This window comes from Pseudogymnoascus destructans, assembly GCF_001641265.1.
Source record: "Pseudogymnoascus destructans isolate 20631-21 unplaced genomic scaffold scaffold_8, whole genome shotgun sequence".
NCBI lineage: Eukaryota > Fungi > Ascomycota > Leotiomycetes > Thelebolales > Thelebolaceae > Pseudogymnoascus > Pseudogymnoascus destructans.
This window is the reverse complement of record NW_020167527.1, coordinates 30,309-45,006: the sequence shown is the minus strand read 5'-3', so window position 1 is coordinate 45,006 and position 14,698 is coordinate 30,309. Positions and strand designations below refer to the sequence as shown.

Genomic DNA, 14,698 nt, shown 5'->3' with positions numbered 1-14,698 from the left:
GGACTAGGGTTTCGGTTCCTCAGCATCACGTGATGTGGGAAAAATTGGGGCCTGGCTCGGCAAGGATCTTTCGCGAGGCAAGAATGCTTGGCAGCCTCGTCAAGCTCCCAAGGTATGGGGATTCGTGCGTGAAATAGGACTGACCATGACCATGCAAACCAATAATGACAGGACGGTTCCCAACTCACCATGTCTCAAACGCCTACAAATAAGGGCAGGTTGAGGGAACCTCCTCCGTCCCTATTTCTGGGGCCACCTTCTCAAAATGCCTCCAACATCTCACTGGCAGGGCCCTCCCAAATGGGCACAAACCTTGCGCAAACCACCAATGCCATGACAGTATCCTCAAATGGAAGTCGCATTCCACTCACCCGCCAGCGATCTAATTGGCATGTTCCTCGTGTTAATGGGGAAGGCCTTAATGACCCCACGAACATTTCTACGATCCCACGTCCCCTGCCCCGCATGGAATCCGAGAGCCAGAAACAGGCGGATAAGACGGATGCGTTGTGGGCTCAGATGCAGTCTACGCTGGAGGAGGTTGAGATTAATGCGGTCAATGGCATGCAAGTGTTTGGTCCAGAGCATACGAAGGCCTTGGACAGTCTTCGGATGGCACAGATTGCATTGGCACAAGCGTGGGTCAGGAGCGGAGCCGATGATGCGGTTGAGACCATTGACAGGAGCGCTACGTGGTGTCGAGGCTCTTTGTTGCCAGGTGAAGGGAGAGAAGAAACTGAAGGAAAGAGTGCAAGTGGTGTATCGGGAAGCATTCCGGTGGATGTGAATACGGATGCGTTGGACGAGGAGACGGACGCAGACACACGCTTGGCCCGCCAAAGGAGAGAAGCCAATGACGAGTATTTCCAGCGGGTCAATGGTGGAGTTCTTGATGTGGTAGCGAAACTGCAGGTCGTCGCCGATGCGATGAAGGCCGTGGAGAAGGAGAGCAGAGATATCTGGGAGGACTCAGAGGCATCGCTCTCAACTGAATCGATACCACAATAATAAAAACACATGCATAGTTCAATGGCTGTAGGCGATAGTATACACTGATATACACAATATCTTCGTTTTCATTATGACTATGATGCTCTCATCGAAGTCCCTCATCGATACCGTACTATAATGGTATATCTCCCATGTGAATTCCCAAACGCCAGTATTCTTAATCGCAGTCGCTTTAGTTGCCAATGAGAAGGGAGCCCTATCTGGTGTCAGTCTGGGCCATGGGAGGTTGCATGAATGACTTACAGCCATGAGCAGGCAACATATACTTATATACGGGCTCAGCCGTTCTCCTATCCGCGCGCATTTCCAGAAGACACCCAAGACACTGCGATCGTCAGTTATCAATCTTCAACCTGTGGTTGTGCGACCTACCCATTCTTATTCCTGTCCATAATCCCTGGAAACAGCTGGTGGGCGTACGCGCTTGTGCAGATGAGGAGGAGGAACACCAGCAACAAAGACTGGAAGTTAAAAAGAGCCGTCTAGTTTGTTTGTCAGCATCAAATTCCTGGGTATAAAGGTAACCTTGCATACCATCTTGAGAAGCCGTTTCTTGTAACTGATCTGCTGTCCCGGCAGGTCTGGTTGCAAGCAACAAAGTTGTCCTCTCAGTCTCTCGGTACCGCAACAACAAATTCACCGAGACGCGGGAAATCGTCCCGCCGACGCCGACGTCACCATGGCCCCTCGACCACCTCACAAGAATCCGGTAAGCAATTTTTGTAAATTATACTCTACTCTATACACTATCCAATCACCTCTACATGTGTCCGTTTTGTACAGTTATTCGCCGCTAACTTCACCATGGAGCCCCGGGCTCGCGCCGCCAAAAATCGCGGCCAGCAGAACTTCACCGACCAAGAACGTGCGTACGCCCCCACCCCTGCCAAACTTCACATTTTAACCCCCTCCAGTTCAAATGCTCCTCTATGCCCACGGCGATGTCCCAAATTCCCTCCCCGGCACAATTCGTGTGCTCGACGAGATGCTCTCCGACTTCATCATTGAGCTGTGCTTTGAAGCAGACCGCCCCGCGCAGCTGGCCGGACGGCAGAAGGTCAAGCTCGAGGACTTCAAGTTCGCGTGCCGCAAGGACCCGCTGAAGCTGGGGAAGATCGAGGAGGTGTTTGAGCGCAAGGCTGAGATTGATGCTGCGCGTAAGGCGGTTGATGTGAGCGATGACAAGATCACGAAGACGGGGGTTGAAAATCTGGTGGGCGAGGAATTGGGGGAGGCCGACGATGATGCCGATACGCAGATTGTGGGCGGGAAGCGGGGGAAGTATAAGAAGAAGGAGCCCAAGGAGCCTAAGGAGTAGGTAGTTGGGGGCGTTTTGCTTCTTTGGGAGGGAGGCGTTGGGAAGGGGGATATTGTTTTGCAGGCGTTTTCGGATCATATACCCACTGCTCAGGACATGGATGAAGGGGCTTTCGGCTCACGTCGGCCGAGTTATAGCCAAACTTGATGGAGAAGAAAATAGAGCGATGATTTCATAATTCTGCCCAACAGCGAATCTAGGTGACCAAGAGAATCTTTGTCGCCAAAGCTATTCTTCGGAGGGACCAATCATTGCTAAGTATCAGAGTGAGTTTGTATTGATGTGTGGAATGCGTTTTCTGGGCAACCTTCGCTCCAAAATCGTGGGAATACAGGTCAGTTTCGCAAGTAGGGCACAATAGGCACCCCCTTTATATTCATTCAACCCACGAGCCTGCACCAGTGTGAGCGTAGGATCGAAGGATCACGGCCCAAATGCAAGCACAACAATGAAATCCCTTAAATAACGTAGAATATCCCTTCTCATTTCAATATCACCCCACCCCGTCCGATTCTTCCCAAAACTCCAACTTCAGACTCCCGTTACAAAAATGGTTAAAATGGCTCCTCTTAGAATATTCGTTGCTCTCGCATCCATGATCGCAGTGGCATCGGCCTCCTACCCCAAGTTTACCCTAGGAAAACGCCTTCCCTCCCTCGAAGAACTCGGCTTGCGAGCAGCTCTTCACCACGTCTCCCTCAGCCCGTAAGTCACACCTACCCCCATAACATCACCCACTCCCGCCCCCATTATATCACCCCAGCAAACCAACACACCATCTACAGTCGCGCCCCGAGACGATGAATTCACACAAGTGACCCCCCGCTGCCGCACCCCCAGCGAGGGGTGCGAATACGTCGCCGACGTCGACGACGTAATTGCGTGCTACAACTACCTCGTGGCCCTCGGCGACTATACCTGCAGAGAGCGCGAGCTCTGCAGGACCGGCAGCGCTAAGATCACGGGCATAAGCAAGAACGGGCATACATGGACTTGGGGTGTTGCTTTCGTTTTCACTACTGTGAAATGTGTGAGCTGTTACACGACAGGCACAAACTCGCCTAGCAGCCGTCCTTCCATTTCTGGCTCAGGTCTTGTCCCATACTTCGACGTCTTCGAGCTCTTCGTGTCTGCCCTAGTCTTGCATCCAGTATGACAGCACCGCCCGGCGAGTATCCACCGGATCTCGCCGCGTTATTCACATCCGGAATTGGCGTCGAAATTGTGGAATGAGAGGTGGCTTCCTGCGTCGAACTCGTGATTTGTGTCTATTGAACTCGTGAGCTGAGTTGGCACTGTCTCGTACGGAAATGTCGGTGTCGAGGCTCATCAGTGACGACTTCCGGAGAGAGTTCATCCTGCTATCAGACTTCTTCGGGATACGCGTTCCGGGCCGAATGAGGTCGGCATCTGTAGAAATGACTACTCCTACTTCACCACCAATCTCGCCAGCTCCGTCTTAGCTTGACCTATCTCTGATGCAGGTATCTTCTTGCTGCTCTTTCCATTCTGACACTTCCCTTCTTCGTGAGACCAGCCAAGCTTTCGTTTCCGATTTGGAGATAGAGTTCCGAGTACCGCCCGTGGGCGTACGAACCCGGCTCGTTCAAAGTCAATGCACGTAATTCCTGGCCGATCTGGGTGGGCGAGAATGTTCCGGGCTGCTGGATCACCCTGCAATACTCCCAACTGATGTATGGCATGCAGACCGGAGATGGCGTCGTCAGCGAGAGTTTGTGAGATTGGCGATCGTAATTGGAATCCTCCAAAGCTTAGAAACATCATATATCAGCCTCTTCGGGCAACGGAGCAGAAGCTTCACAGTAGAGTACAGTGGATTACAGCCTAATCTACGGGCTTACGTACGCTATTTGTAGGCCTGGGGGAAACCCCCAACACCCTGGGCTTCAGCTGAGCTCAGTCAGTGGCTTTCAATAGCCTGGCGCCACTGTCTGACTCGTGAGCTAACTGGGAAGCTGGACAGTTCCCTGGGGAAAACCTGTCATTTTTGGGCGTAAAAGTCCACCATATCTCACGCACGGGAACGTCCGTTTCCCCCAGAATTTCATATTAAGCTGTCCCCGACGTACTCTATAATCTAGCGATCACGTTTCCATATCCCACCGACAAGACTTGCACTGTCAATGTTGACTTCAAGGGCAATGAATATCTTCTACGCCAGGACGGTGACTGGAAGAAACCACCAGATTTGACACGGTTTCCACGTGTAGACAACGCTTCTGTTTGGACAACGTCTCGACTCTTGAAATATGGAGCGGATTCCCATATAAGTAAGGGCTTTGGATTCTTGCACAGACGGATTCCCAATCTGCAATGTCGCGATTAATGATCGTTAAAGACGCTTACCTCGGGAGGAGTTCGCAATTGAAAACACCCCTGAATTACAGCGACTCCTTGTGGGAGTATCACGTGGACAATAGGGGTATTAGTCGGCACCGGCGGGCACTGCTGTCTTTGTCAGGGGGATTTCTTCGTCGTCTCCGAGTTTGAAGGTCGTCTTTTGTTTCTTTAGTTCTTCAACTTTCTTCAACAAGAACGCGCGACAGTGCACTCATGTAGCTAGCGCACTGGAGACTGTAGTATAGGCCTGGTCCTTCTGCCTCGACTTCTCGTTTTTCTCCGTAGCGTTAGTGCAATATCAAGTTTTATATCCATCCTGGTGTTACCCCCTTCTTAGCATCGTGCCCCAGGACACTCCTCTCCCTCTTCCTGAAATTCTCCCCCTTTTCCACACGTGACCCATCCCCTCCTCCTTTCCCTCCCCCTTTCCCTCCCATCCTCTCCCCTCCTCCCATAACTGCCACCCACCCTCATCCAATCAACCAAACACCCAACAAGGAAACACGACCACCCCCCGCCCCCTCCCCCCGCCCTCTCCAACCCCTCACCCCGGCCACGCCGAAGAACCTGCCGCCATCCGAGACATACATCAACAGTCCAATAGAAGAGACCGTAAGAGACCCCCCCCCCGGTCTAAACCCCCCATGATCCCATCCCCAAAAGTCCCCCCGCATGCACACATGCATACATGCTGCAGCATCAATAGCTTACCAACCCAACACCGCCGTACTGGGATGGTCGTGCATGCATGCAGGATCTTACAAATCCTCCTCCTCTCCCCATGCTAGGTAGTTCAACAGGCGCTGTACTAGGAAGTAAGGGGGAAGGGGGGAAGGTTGACGACCAGGATGGAGATGTAAGAGAGATATGAGATGCACGAGATATAAGCTGCAGGAGATATGAGATGCAAGAGTGATGTGCTACCACCCTCCCCCCAGCCGGGACGCCCAAAACGTGTCCTCCCGCAGATGGGAGAGAAACTCCACACACCACTGGGAGGAGAATAACCGCTGTAATGGGCTGGAACCGCATGCATATGAAACCACCTAGATTCTTCCTCCGTAGGGGCACGAACATGGCTATCTCGCGGCAATACTCTGCAACGGGGTGCTGGAATGGGCTCTAAGGGAAGTAAGGGGGCGGGGTGTTGATGGTGACAAAGCGGGACGTGAAAATGGGCGACGAGCGAGAGGAGAAAGAAAGGCGATGGTAACACCAACATCACCAAGCCAGAATATCTAGACCCTGTTCGATCCCAACAACCTAAGAAAGTGGCGCCCAGCGCGGGACGCCCACAAAAGAGACAGGAATGCACGCACCCCCCGAACGAGGGCTGTGCCGCTGTAACGTCCTCGCCATCTCCCACCCCGCGGACACAACAACCCACGAGCACCGCAATGACGCGCAACTGCATGGGGAAATGAGGCGAGCCCTGGGATGGGCGTTGAGGGACGTAAAAGGGGGGGGATTGATGATGACAAACGCAGAAATCTAGAAGAGAGATGTGCTACCAAGCTTAGGATGCGTAGGACCTGTTCATCCCCAACAATTCCAGATCTGAAAACGGGGAGATGGATGAGATACCCCTACCAAGGCCAAGATGCCTAGAATGTGGTCGTCCCACAGAGGACCCCGTTCCTCCAAAAGAATGGGATCAGGACTGATATCCCGCCCTGTAGACGGCACCGAAATCGTGCCGCCGCGCAGGAACCCTGTGATCTGATGCCCCTTCCCCAGTAGACACAGAAGAGTGATACCACCGCACGCGCGCTGCATCGTGATGGCACGACAGCGCAGTATACTAGACCCCGGCCGCCTTAACGGTGGTGAGTGAGGGATGCAAGGGAGAGCTGGTTGACAAATCTCGAAAACTAGGCTAGTAAGGAGAAGACTATCCCCAGGCGATTCGGAACCGCGGTAAGGGGGGTGATAGAACGTGGCGAGGCGTTGGCGAGTATTTGTGGGCGTGGACGCGGGGCATCATCTATCATTTGCGTTAACATCTCGGTATCAAATCACAACACAATACAGTTCACAACAGTTCACAAGATAAAGACAAACAAAGCGACAGAACAAAATCTCTTCCTTGACAAAGCACCTATCGCTGATGCCTAATCTGATCTGCTATCTAAGATCGCCTGACCGACTGGCCAAGGGTCGCCGTAAGGGTATGCGTACAACCCTCCTTCCCCCTCTCTCCTTCTTCTGTCCCCTTCCTCTCCCCTCCCAAACACAAAATCCCCCGCGCGTACGCTTAATACAAAATGGTATGATATCCCCCATGCTTCGCTTCCCGATCCCGATGCCTCCCTATGAATGACCCCCTCCCCATGATGATGCCCAATAAAAATAAATGCAACCTTCCCTGTCTGTCTCCCACCAAAAAAAAAGCTGAGCAGAAGAACAGAAGCCCGAACAAAGGAAATTATGCAATGCAAGCAACCCCCCGGTGGTGTATGGAGAGATGGGGGTACTTTTATGACTGATGATAGGCGCCGGGGTATGCAAGTACAAGTAATCTTCGTCGTCTTTCTCTCTTCTTCTTCTCTGATGATGATGACGGTGTAAAATATAAAAAAGTGGCGAGTAAAAAAGCCCGATGCTGTAACGCCGATTTGTTCCCAATCCCCAGTCCCTAGTTCCTACCTGCCGTCTATCTCTTTCTCGTCGGCGTTTATAACGGACAAAGATGCCAGCCCGGTTGGTGTAGATAGATGGACAGATAGGGCAAAACCTCCAAAGATGATGCGGATGTAAAATGATAAGTGTAAGACAAGACAGTTCAGAAGTGGAAAAATGCGAGCCCCAATCCAAACCGATGATGGATTGGGGGGGGGGGGGGGGTGTGCGTGGTCGTGTCATGGCGCGTTGTTGTGTGGTATGGGTATGTGCGGAGATGCGCCGGTTCGTGAGTCGTTGATAAGTCGTAAGAGTTAAAAGATATAAGAATACGTAGTGGTGAAGGTGAAGCATAGTCGCCCGAAAGAGTAGAGTGGTAGCCAAAGCCAAAGCCGTCAACTAAACACCCTCTACGAAGCGCTCTGCCTCTTCTGATACCGACTCTGATCAAACGCGCTCGCATACCCCCTCAACTCCCTCCTCGCCTCCTCCGACACCGCCTCTCCCACACTCGCAGCACTCTGCATCGAGAACAGCGAGCTCTGGCTGGAACTCGGGGTGAGCACCGGCCTCGTCTGGAGGCCTGGCACAGAGTAGGTAGCCTGCTGGCGCGGCTGGGGCTGGGAGTGTGGGCGTGCGTGCACGGCGGGGCGGACAGCGGAAGAGGTCTTCTGGGAGAAGTCGTAGGCGGAGGGGAGCTGGAAGGGTGTGTGCGAGTGGGAGGGCCAGGAGGGGGAGGAGGAGTGGGAGGAGGGAGAGGCGGAGGATTCGTATTCGGCGAGGCGGCAGGATTCGGAGCAGTAGGCTGAGGTGTAGGTTTGGCGGTCGCAGGCGAGGCAGTAGGAGGGGGACCAGTCGATTTCTTGGGCCATTGTGTTGGTTGGGGGTGGTTGTTTGTGGGTGGTTGTGGGTGGGTGATGTGGTGTAGGTGATGGTTGTGGTTGTGGTTGTGGACGAGGTGGGGTGAGGTGAGGTGGGTGAGAGGGTTGATGAAGTATGTTTGTGAGCGATGGTGAGGTGGATGCTGATGACGATATGAGACAACGTGGGTGCGTGCTATGGCGAACAGGCAAGGCTGGGGAGGAAGATTGACGACAGGTGAGGTGCAGATGGTATCATTCCCTTCGGCGGCAGGTGCAGGAGTAGCGGCGGTATTGGGGCCAAGGCAGTAGAGGTAGATTGATGCGATGTGGATGTGGATGTGGATGTGGATGTGGACGTGGATGTGGATGTTCGTCCTGTGTGAAGAAAGAGAGAGAGTGGGAGAGATAAGTATATTAAGCAAGGCGACAGAGATGAAATGTGGGTGGGTTTGATGGGGATGGGGACGAGGGTGAAGATATACAAAAGCTGGACAGTTGGAGTGTAGGTTGAAGGAAGGGAGGGGTGGAGATAGGGTGGGGTGGGGGGGGGGTGTGGCTGATGAGGATGAGGATGAGGACGAGGACGAGGACGAGGACGAGGGGGGTAGCAGGTGCAGGTTGCAGCAGGTTACAGTAGTGGAGACAGGGTGGAGATAGAGACAAAAGAGTGGAGACAGAGACAGAGACGGAGACAGAAGAGTGGAGACAGGGTGGAGACAGAGACAGAAACGGAGACAGAAGGGTGGAGACAGGGTGGAGACAGAGACAGAAACGGAGACAGAAGAGTGGAGACAGGGTGGAGACAGAGACAGAAGAGTGGAGACAGGGTGGAGATAGAGACAGAAGAGTGGGTGCAGCGGGTGCAGCCATGCTAGTGCCTTCTCAGATAAGTTTAGCGGATGGGTAAGATGGAAAGAGGCAAGACTTGGCGATGGGATGGGGACAGGGCCTGTGCGCGAGGTAGTTACAGTGTTAGCACAGACATTGGAGAGCGGAGAAGAGAGAAAAGAGAAAAGAGAATAGAGAAAAGACCATCCATCAGACGGGGAATAAGAAAAAGCTCCCATGGCTGTCTCACCCATAAACCAGACCAGCCAGGCAGGTGCAGCATCAAATGGCGCGAGTGGTGTGTCCAGTCATAAGTGTCATAGGTATCCCGGTACCCACCACTCCCCCTCCCCCCCTCCCCCTCCCCCCTCCCCTCCCCTCCTCCCCTCCCCCGTGTCGACAGTGCTTGGCACTATATACCTGCACCACGCCGATTTCGTGTAAAACCTGACCCACTAGCGAAACTGCTCAGCTGCAGGGCAACACCAACACACCCACCACAACGACACCCACCACAACGACAACGACACCCACCACAACGACACACACCACAACGCGCTGTAAGCGAGCAACTCGGGGTGTGCTACGTCGCTGTCTGTGATTGGTCTACCCACCAACTGCACACTGTGATTGGCCACTCCATCTGTTCGAGGGTCTGCTCCACATCCCCAATCACGGTGCGAGTGGACGGGTGGACGGGTGGACGGGTGGACGGGAGAGAGGGCATTTAAAGCGGACAGGTGCGTTTTGGTGCGAAAAGAGGGAGGCAGAGAGGGAGGGAGAGAGGGAGACAGCAGACAGCAGACAGCAGACAGCAGACAGCAGACAGCAGACAGCAGACAGCAGACAGCAGACAGCAGACAGCAGACAGCAGACAGCAGACAGCAGACAGCAGACAGCAGACAGACAGCAGACAGCAGACAGGGACACAGGGACACAGACCAGCCGGAGTGGGGGTCGTCCTGTGCTGTGCTGTGTCGTGTCGTGCATAATCGTTAATATCAATAAACAACCTCAATCAGGCTCAATCAGGCTCACCCCCAACCCCCCCAGCGATCTGGCGTACCCCTACTGCGCGCGGTATGCGCGGATACTCGTCCAGTCCAGCAGCCCATCTCCCTCCCGAGCACTCCCACCCAAAAGCGTCCGCCCAGCTCCCCCAGTGGTCCATGCACGCATAGGCCTGTCGCTAAGCACGTCTCGGGAGGGGAGGGGGGGTATAGCGCGCGCATCTAACCCAGAGGGGGAAGGGGTGGGCTCTATAGATTGTGCAGCTGGAAGACCGAGGGCGCCATCGTCGACGCCATCGCCGACGCCATCGCTCGCCGTTGTCGCTCGCCGTTGTCGTTCGTCCCTGTCGGGCTTTCTTCATCACGCGCTCACCACACATGCTGTACATACCCCATTCCCGGTCTCCATCTCTAACTTTTCTCCTACTTCGAGCCGAGTACGTGCCAAAAAGTGGGGGTCCCCCCCCCCTACCCCCCCTTACCACCACCCCCTCCGTCCACTCACATCCCTCACAGCCCATCGACAGTGGGGGATTCGAGATCGGGGATGCTGTCAAGCCGGCGATCAGGGTGGTGTGGGCTCTGTTTCCTCATTCCGTCGTCTCACTCCACTATCAATCTGCGACAATCTACTATACCATACCATGCATAACGGCCATCGAATTCTCCGACTCTCGCTTACGAGTCTGCTTTCTGGTCTGTACGCAGGCCCGCACGCAGGCGCAGGAGAAGGCCATCCAGATGTCTCACCCGCATCTCGTCGGCTGCAATCTGCACCGAAGGCTTTCGCTCCCTTCGTTCCCGAAGCGACCACCGGTACCCCACCTGTGCGCGTCGTGGTAGTCCAACCCAGCGACCCGTGTTGGCGTCATTGGGGGGTGGCGAGCTATGATGATGGTGATATGGACGAATGGGCGAGGGGAGGGAAAGCCTTCCGTCCACGCGCAGCATCTCTCTCGCCTTGCTGGGTGCGATGGCGTGGATTCCGACACCATCATATCTGCATCGCGAACCAGTGAGGGTGCGTATCTCCCTCCCATCCTCCCACATACAGGACCCCAACAAACCCACGCGCATGCATCATCGGCCACCCATCCAGTTCCAACAAAGTCAGATGTGCAGCAACCCATCCATCGCGAACCATCGCGAACCATCGCGAACCATCCCACAACATCCAGAGCCAAAGACCAAACAGTACTCGCCCAGGGTGTACGGCTAACACCGCATCCTCTCACATCTGCATCATACCCTGCCCTGTCCTGGTCATCGTCCTACCTGGCTGGCTGTGTCTGTGTACTGTACAGCCCTGATATCCGATCGGGCTTGTCCTGTTGTGGGCAGCTGGATGTTTGTGCTAACCATTCATGGGCGGTGGTTATACGATATACGCTGCTTGCTTGGAATGCGAAATAACCTACATACAGTACTGGGCTGTGAGGGTGCCAGGGGGGCGATGCGATGCGAACGCGGGACTGAGGGACATGTACGTACACTTCGGCTTCCAATCCACTCCTCTCCTGTCCTCCACCCACTCCTCTACGTACAGTACGAACACCACATCTTGGCGTTACGTTAACGCTACGGTACGGCTGCGGATACACGGCGAAGGGGTACAGTACAGAGCGACTAGGGAGGGCGGCACGGGACGGAGCATAGGGGACTGATGGTGGCGAATAATGTCGATTTTTTGGTTTTTAGGATACAGGAAAGGTGTTGTAGAGAAGAAAAACCTGGAGAGGGGAGGGAGGGTCCGGAATCGGTGATGGGGTGTGGGATTGTTGGGTGGTGATGAGATACTGTATTAATTGATGAGAGGTGTTGTGAGTTGAGGGTGTGAGGGTGTACCAAGTAAGGGGCGACAGGGAGGGTGCTGTAAGGAGGCAGATCGTAGGGAGTGTCATCATGAGACACACACGCAGGAGCATCGCTATCAACGGCAGAGGAGACGGGAGGTGGGTGACTGACGATCTGCTGTACGGGTATGGCGGAATGTCGGAAGTGCGTCAAAACGACTATCCCACAAAAAAACTAGGTGAGCAGATTAATTTATTTGATAAGCTCAGTCTCGACCATGCTGTGTTCCCACCCATCCCTTACCCTACGTACATGAAACAAAAAAAACCCGTCCTTGTCTGTGTGCCTGTGTGTGATACCTTGCGGACCCATGGTGTCGCGGATATAGTGGGAAAGTGAGTACAAGTAAGCCGGCCTAGGTGAGGCGGGCGTGATGGCGCAGCGCACGTGACTGCACCTCCCCACCCATCAATCTGCGCAAGAAGCGCACGCCAAAATCCGCCCAGAAGCGCACCGAGTAACGCTTGTGCGCGTTCTCGGTGCTCTCGGCTGCCGCTGTGCGCAGTCGCCTGTCCCCATTCCCTCTCCCCTTTGTGCCTTCAAGTGCGCCTAAGGCTGACAGAGTGGTGGTGCTAGCGACCGCCACAGTTGTGAGAACGCACACGAGCGCAAGCTATGCGACGCTTGTGCCCGTTCCTGGCGCCGTCGGCCGCCGTGAGGCGGCCAGCCTTACTCCCTTCCCTCCCCAGCCTCCCTATCAGCCTTACAACGGTCGGCAAGGCTGGTTGGAGGCCGTGTGGTGCAGTAGTGCAAGGTGTGGCGCACCTTGCACCGCCACACCTGTGGAAGTGCGCAAAAGCGACACTTAGCGTGCGCTTTTCCACTTCTCGGCGTGTCGGCCGCCGTGAGCTGTCGCCTTGCTGCTCATGGCACGGCGACAGCATTTGTTCCCATCCCTCCTGTCCTTTCAGCCTCTGACTAGTAGTAGTCAGCAAGGCTGGTTGGAGGCGCACCGCCACACGCCAAATATGCGCAAATGTCGCATACCGAGCAATGGTTTTGCGCACTTTCGGTGGGGTGGCCACGCTGAACATGTGCTCCCCTCCGCTCTGCTACCCTCCGCTCTGCTCTTCCACTCTCCTGCTCTCCTCTCCTACGTGCCAAGCCTGCCCATTTAGCGCACGTCCTACGACGGATGTGCGCAAAATCAGCCGGATATTAATCCGACCCAGCTCTAGCGCAACGAGTCGCCAGCTGGCTCGGATTAACTCACGGCCGGTTTGGCGCAACGAGCGCACAGGAAGCGACTCGTTGCGCAAAATCAGTCGTACATTAATCCGGCTGGCGCAAGGAGCAAACGGAGCGAGCGACTCGTTGTGACAGCTCGGATTAACTAACGGCCGATTTTGCGACGGATGTGCGCAGACCGGCTGGACAATAATCCGAGCTAGTGCTCAGAGCGTCTCATTGCACCGGCTCGGATAAACCTACGCTAGGCGTTCCTCGGTGATATCACATCTACATTATGTCTCATCCATCTACTTCCGTACATAGGCGAGATATCTCATCCTACTTCCGTACATAGGCGAGATATCTCATCCATCTACTTCCGTACATAGACGAGATATCTCATCCTACTTCCGTACATAGGCGAGATATCTCATCCATCTACTTCCGTACATAGACGAGACATCTCATCCATCTACTTCCGTACATAGACGAGACATCTCATCCATCTACTTCCGTACATAGACGAGACATCGCATCCATCTACTTCCGTACATAGACGAGACATGTCATCCTTCTCCCTCTCGCTCCCATATAGACGAGACATCCCATCCGCCTCCCACGCGCTCTCCCTCCCGCAACGGCAGCAGCAGCAGCAGCAGCGGCAGACTCCACTGAGTGACGCAATATAACTACAGAGCAAGACAAAGCAAAAGTACCTATCCCCTCGTTTACGGTTGAGCGAGACATCTCATCCTTCCATCCCACGCCCTTGCGATCCCATGCCCACCCCTCTCCCTCCCTCTCCCGCATCGGCACAGGGGCAGAGACCAGGTGACTATCCGTAAATAGTCTGGAACATTCACTCCTTACTCCTCACTCCCACTGCTCACTCACCCACACATGGCTCGCGTATTTCCTCCCGTTCGAGAGTGTGTCTTGACGAAGTGTCGAGTGTCTGAGAGCTGCGTGGCTGCTAAGAGGGGTGGGGAAGAGGTCGAGGTGATGGGAGGTGAGGGCGTGCGGGGTATGGGGATAGTGGTGCAGGTGGGGATGGTGGTGGCTGGGGATGATTAGGGGGATGATTAGGGGGATGATTAGGGGGATGATTAGGGGGGAGGGTTTGTGTTAGTAGTTTGTGTTAGTGGTGTTAGTAGCGTTTGGTAGTGCGATTGCAACTGTGGAGGAACAAACAACACAGCAGCAACTCCAGCCGGGCTAACTTAACGCACTGACGGACCTGGGGAACAGTGGAGAAGTAAATTATAAACTGTCATCGCGGCATCTGAAACGGGCGTGGTGCGTGCAGGGATTGTGGGGAAACTCGATTTTTTCTCATTCTCATCAAACTCGCACACTGTACTTTCTGTGCTGCAAGTGAGAAAGATGCACGCACGGCACGCCCAACGACCAACCGACCGACCAACACACACAAAGTCTGGCTGTGTAACAAACCCGCGCCGATCCCCCTTTCCTCCCGACACAAACAGCCTCCCCATAACCACACGCCAAATCACTTCCACCCCTCAGTGTCCGCATCGAGCCACACGCAGCACCCTTTCCTTTCAGCCCCCCCAGCACAGCACGCACGGCTATCTCCACGCCCACAGCCTCCAACAACGCACCTTCCCTATTCTATTCCTCTATTCCAGCCCACCACACTGTAG

General features: G+C 54.5%; 7 protein-coding genes across 7 annotated transcripts; 3 read left to right on the top strand and 4 right to left on the bottom strand.

Moving 5' to 3' along the window:
- Positions 1 to 189: 189 nt before the first annotated feature.
- Positions 190 to 1,008, top strand: VC83_03678 (uncharacterized protein; the record flags this gene model as incomplete). Its single annotated transcript, XM_024467321.1, has 1 exon — positions 190 to 1,008. One exon carries the CDS (start codon positions 190 to 192, stop codon positions 1,006 to 1,008), a length of 819 nt encoding a protein of 272 aa, XP_024325099.1.
- A 41-nt stretch (positions 1,009 to 1,049) lies between these two features.
- VC83_03677 (uncharacterized protein) lies at positions 1,050 to 1,570 on the bottom strand. Its single transcript, XM_024467320.1, has 4 exons — positions 1,546 to 1,570; positions 1,384 to 1,493; positions 1,255 to 1,336; positions 1,050 to 1,207 (listed from the first exon to the last, which is right to left on the bottom strand). The coding sequence occupies exons 1-4, from the start codon at positions 1,546 to 1,548 to the stop codon at positions 1,184 to 1,186; spliced, it is 219 nt and encodes a 72-aa protein (XP_024325100.1). The 5' UTR covers positions 1,549 to 1,570; the 3' UTR covers positions 1,050 to 1,183.
- A 157-nt stretch (positions 1,571 to 1,727) lies between these two features.
- On the top strand, positions 1,728 to 2,717 carry VC83_03676 (uncharacterized protein). Its single transcript, XM_024467319.1, has 2 exons — positions 1,728 to 1,876; positions 1,926 to 2,717. The coding sequence occupies exons 1-2, from the start codon at positions 1,816 to 1,818 to the stop codon at positions 2,327 to 2,329; spliced, it is 465 nt and encodes a 154-aa protein (XP_024325101.1). The 5' UTR covers positions 1,728 to 1,815; the 3' UTR covers positions 2,330 to 2,717.
- A 171-nt stretch (positions 2,718 to 2,888) lies between these two features.
- On the top strand, positions 2,889 to 3,485 carry VC83_03675 (uncharacterized protein; the record flags this gene model as incomplete). The annotated part of the gene is made up of 2 exons (XM_024467318.1): positions 2,889 to 3,034; positions 3,170 to 3,485. The coding sequence occupies 2 exons, from the start codon at positions 2,889 to 2,891 to the stop codon at positions 3,483 to 3,485; spliced, it is 462 nt and encodes a 153-aa protein (XP_024325102.1).
- A 112-nt stretch (positions 3,486 to 3,597) lies between these two features.
- On the bottom strand, positions 3,598 to 4,111 carry VC83_03674 (uncharacterized protein; the record flags this gene model as incomplete). Its single annotated transcript, XM_024467317.1, has 1 exon — positions 3,598 to 4,111. The coding sequence occupies one exon, from the start codon at positions 4,109 to 4,111 to the stop codon at positions 3,758 to 3,760; it is 354 nt and encodes a 117-aa protein (XP_024325103.1). The 3' UTR covers positions 3,598 to 3,757.
- Positions 4,112 to 7,523: 3,412 nt separating this feature from the next.
- On the bottom strand, positions 7,524 to 8,530 carry VC83_03673 (uncharacterized protein). Its single transcript, XM_024467316.1, has one exon. It carries the CDS (start codon positions 8,179 to 8,181, stop codon positions 7,720 to 7,722), a length of 462 nt encoding a protein of 153 aa, XP_024325104.1. The 5' UTR covers positions 8,182 to 8,530; the 3' UTR covers positions 7,524 to 7,719.
- A 1,258-nt stretch (positions 8,531 to 9,788) lies between these two features.
- VC83_03672 (uncharacterized protein) lies at positions 9,789 to 12,109 on the bottom strand. Its single transcript, XM_024467315.1, has 3 exons — positions 11,063 to 12,109; positions 10,693 to 11,010; positions 9,789 to 10,354 (listed from the first exon to the last, which is right to left on the bottom strand). Exons 1-3 carry the CDS (start codon positions 11,182 to 11,184, stop codon positions 10,069 to 10,071), a joined length of 726 nt encoding a protein of 241 aa, XP_024325105.1. The 5' UTR covers positions 11,185 to 12,109; the 3' UTR covers positions 9,789 to 10,068.
- Between the last annotated feature and the right edge of the window lie 2,589 nt (positions 12,110 to 14,698).